This window comes from Nothoprocta perdicaria, unplaced genomic scaffold (genome assembly GCF_003342845.1).
Source record: "Nothoprocta perdicaria isolate Ctin4 unplaced genomic scaffold, notPer1 scaffold_1186, whole genome shotgun sequence".
Classification (NCBI taxonomy): domain Eukaryota; kingdom Metazoa; phylum Chordata; class Aves; order Tinamiformes; family Tinamidae; genus Nothoprocta; species Nothoprocta perdicaria.
In genome coordinates this window covers 2912-5206 of record NW_020454301.1, presented here as the reverse complement: position 1 = coordinate 5206, position 2295 = coordinate 2912, and the positions used below count along the sequence as shown (strand labels likewise).

Below are 2295 nucleotides of genomic sequence, written 5' to 3'. Positions count from 1 at the left end.
AGGAGCTACCCTACCTCAAGTGCCCCCTGCACACGGTGGTCAAGCTGACGCCCGTGGCCTACGGTGAGTGTGGGGGGGTTGTGGTCCCCCCCAGTCCACCCTATGTCCCCCCCATTCCGCTGACCCCCGCCCCGGTGCCAGGCTGCGAGGTGGAGTCCATCTTCCTCAACGTGGAGGCCGTGAACACGCACCGCGAGCGGCCCCAGGTGAGCACCGGGCGCTAATTAACCCCCCTCACTGATGAGCCCCGGGGAGGGGGCGCCAAGGGGAGCCCCCCCACCCCATTCCCACCCACTTCGGTGCCCGCAGAACGTCGACGTCAGCCGCCCCCCTGCCGAAGCCCTGGTCACGGTGCCCGAGCACTACTGAGGCCCCCCCGGCTAAGTAAAGGCCGCCTGAACCACCAACCTGAGCCTGGTGCTGGGGTGGGGGGACCACAGCGCTGCCAAGGCCGGGGTGGGGAGGGGGTTCTTTATTTGAGGCGGGGGGGGCAATGGAGGAATATCCACCGGGGCTCAGAGGGGGCCGGGGCGCCCCTCGGCCTCCTTGAACTGGCTCGTCCAGAAGGAGGGCTCCTTGCCTTGGATCTGGGTGCCGGGGAGAAGACACGGGGCTGGTGGGTGTCAGGGCGTGCGGCTGCCCCCCGCGCCCCCCGCCGCCGTCCCCGCGGCCTCACCGTGGCCACGAACTGCAGCAGCTCCCGCCTGGAGGTCTCTTTGGCCGCGCGCGGGCCCCACTGGAACTTGAACTCCACGGGGTCCGTCAGGGGGATGGGGCTGATGTCCAGGTACCTGCCAGGAGGCGGGCACAGAGCCCTCGGTGGGCCTGGGCACGGGGGTGGGTGCTTGGGGGTTGTCCGGCGCGTCCCAGCCCGGTGCCGGCCCCTGGAGGCACCGGGCGCAGCGGGACGGGCGCCGGTTTCTCTGCGGCACGGTATAAACAGCCAGGCCGGGGCTGGCGCCGAGGCTGCTCCGAGCGTGCCGGGGTCCCCGCGCCGCCCGCCCTGCACTCACTTCTGCCGCACAAACTCCTCCGTCACCAGCTTCCGGACGTCCCCGAACACCTCGTGTCGCTCCCTGGGGACAACGACGGCTCAGCGGGGCGGGGGCAGCCCARCGGGTCCCCCCCACGTCCCCTCTCCCTGCGCCTACCCGGGATGCACGCGGAGCCGGCGCAGGAATTCCCACATGGCCCCTGGAAGAGAGCAGGGGGGTTGGAGGAGCAGTGTTGGGGGGGAGGGGGGGTGGGGGCGTGGTCAGGACAGCGGGCGGGGCTTACCATCCTTGACAGAGTTGCCCTTCATGAAGATGAAGCTGAGGATGACCGCGAGGAGGCCCAGCTTGGCTGTCTGGTCATCCCTGCCGTACCCGCAGACACACACACGTCACCCCGCCGAAAGGGGACACGATTCCCCCGCACCCCCCTTGGTGGAATCCGTCCCCCCAGGTGTCCCCTCCCCGCCCTCACTGGCGCAGGTTGTCCCCCTCGGCGCGTGGCAAGGTGCTCACGAGGATGTAGACGTGGTGCTTGGTGTCGATCTCCACCAGCTGCAGCCCAAACACCTGCGGGAGGCCCGGGGTCACCAGGGGGAAGAGCCTCGGGACCCCCCAGCACCCCCCTGTCCCCCACCTGCTGCAGGGTCTTCCCTGCCCGGTTGATGATCTCCGAGTAGACGTCCTTGTACTCGCCAATGACCTTCTTCAGGATGTCTGGGGGCAGAAGAGGGCGGCGTTGTGATCCCYGCGCGTGGCAGAGAGGCTCCCTGAGGCCACAGCCATCCCGTGGGGGCTCCAGCGCTCACCGGAGCGCTTGATGGGGATCTTCTTCTGGTCCTTCACGAGCAGGAACTGGACGAGCTCGCTGACCTGCGTGGGGGACGGCAGGAGGGAGGCACTGAGGGCCCCGAGTGAAGCGGGGCGGGGGGGGTTGGCACGTGGGGCAGGGCGCTGCCGCCTCCCACCTTCTGATCCACCTGCTCCGCGGAGCGCCGCTCCAGGCTCCGGCCGCCCTGGCCGTGTCCCGGGCTCAGCGTGTACTCCTCGTCCCCATCTTCGCCCTGCGCGGGCGGCCCCGGCAGCGACGCGTTAGCGCCGCCCGCAGCGGGGATGCGGCGGGGGAGCGGCGGCGGGGCGCGGCCCTACCTGAGAGAAGCCAGAGCCTCGGCTGCGCTTCCTCTGCGACATCCCGGAGGCCGCGGCGGCGACGGGGACAGGCGGCGAGCGCCGCCGCTCCGGAGTCGCCTCCCGCCGCCTGAGCGCCGCCTCAGAGCCGCGCATGCGCACACGGCCCGCGCCC

At 71.0% G+C, this 2295-nt stretch overlaps 1 protein-coding gene and 1 long non-coding RNA gene across 2 annotated transcripts; one reads left to right on the top strand and one right to left on the bottom strand.

The window, feature by feature from the left end:
- The first annotated feature begins 6 nt into the window (after nucleotides 1–6).
- On the top strand, nucleotides 7–380 carry LOC112959718. The gene is made up of 3 exons (XR_003251657.1): nucleotides 7–63; nucleotides 142–206; nucleotides 310–380. It is a non-coding gene; the product is annotated as an uncharacterized LOC112959718 (long non-coding RNA).
- A 114-nt stretch (nucleotides 381–494) lies between these two features.
- Nucleotides 495–2194, bottom strand: LOC112959719 (non-structural maintenance of chromosomes element 3 homolog). Its single transcript, XM_026053798.1, has 10 exons — nucleotides 2142–2194; nucleotides 1961–2056; nucleotides 1802–1865; nucleotides 1630–1709; nucleotides 1468–1562; nucleotides 1279–1358; nucleotides 1152–1194; nucleotides 1014–1076; nucleotides 677–791; nucleotides 495–587 (listed from the first exon to the last, which is right to left on the bottom strand). Exons 1-10 carry the CDS (start codon nucleotides 2181–2183, stop codon nucleotides 516–518), a joined length of 750 nt encoding a protein of 249 aa, XP_025909583.1. The 5' UTR covers nucleotides 2184–2194; the 3' UTR covers nucleotides 495–515.
- Nucleotides 2195–2295: the final 101 nt, after the last annotated feature.

Bases quoted from the DNA above. Each gene is read 5' to 3' on its own strand.
- LOC112959719 (XM_026053798.1), bottom strand. From the start codon at position 2,183: ATGTCGCAGAGGAAGCGCAGCCGAGGCTCTGGCTTCTCTCAG. The intron at 1,866-1,960 runs GTGGGAGGCGGC...TCCCCCACGCAG, and splicing joins CGGAGCAGGTGGATCAGAAG to GTCAGCGAGCTCGTCCAGTT. The intron at 1,195-1,278 runs GTAAGCCCCGCC...GCTCTCTTCCAG, and splicing joins GGGCAACTCTGTCAAGGATG to GGGCCATGTGGGAATTCCTG.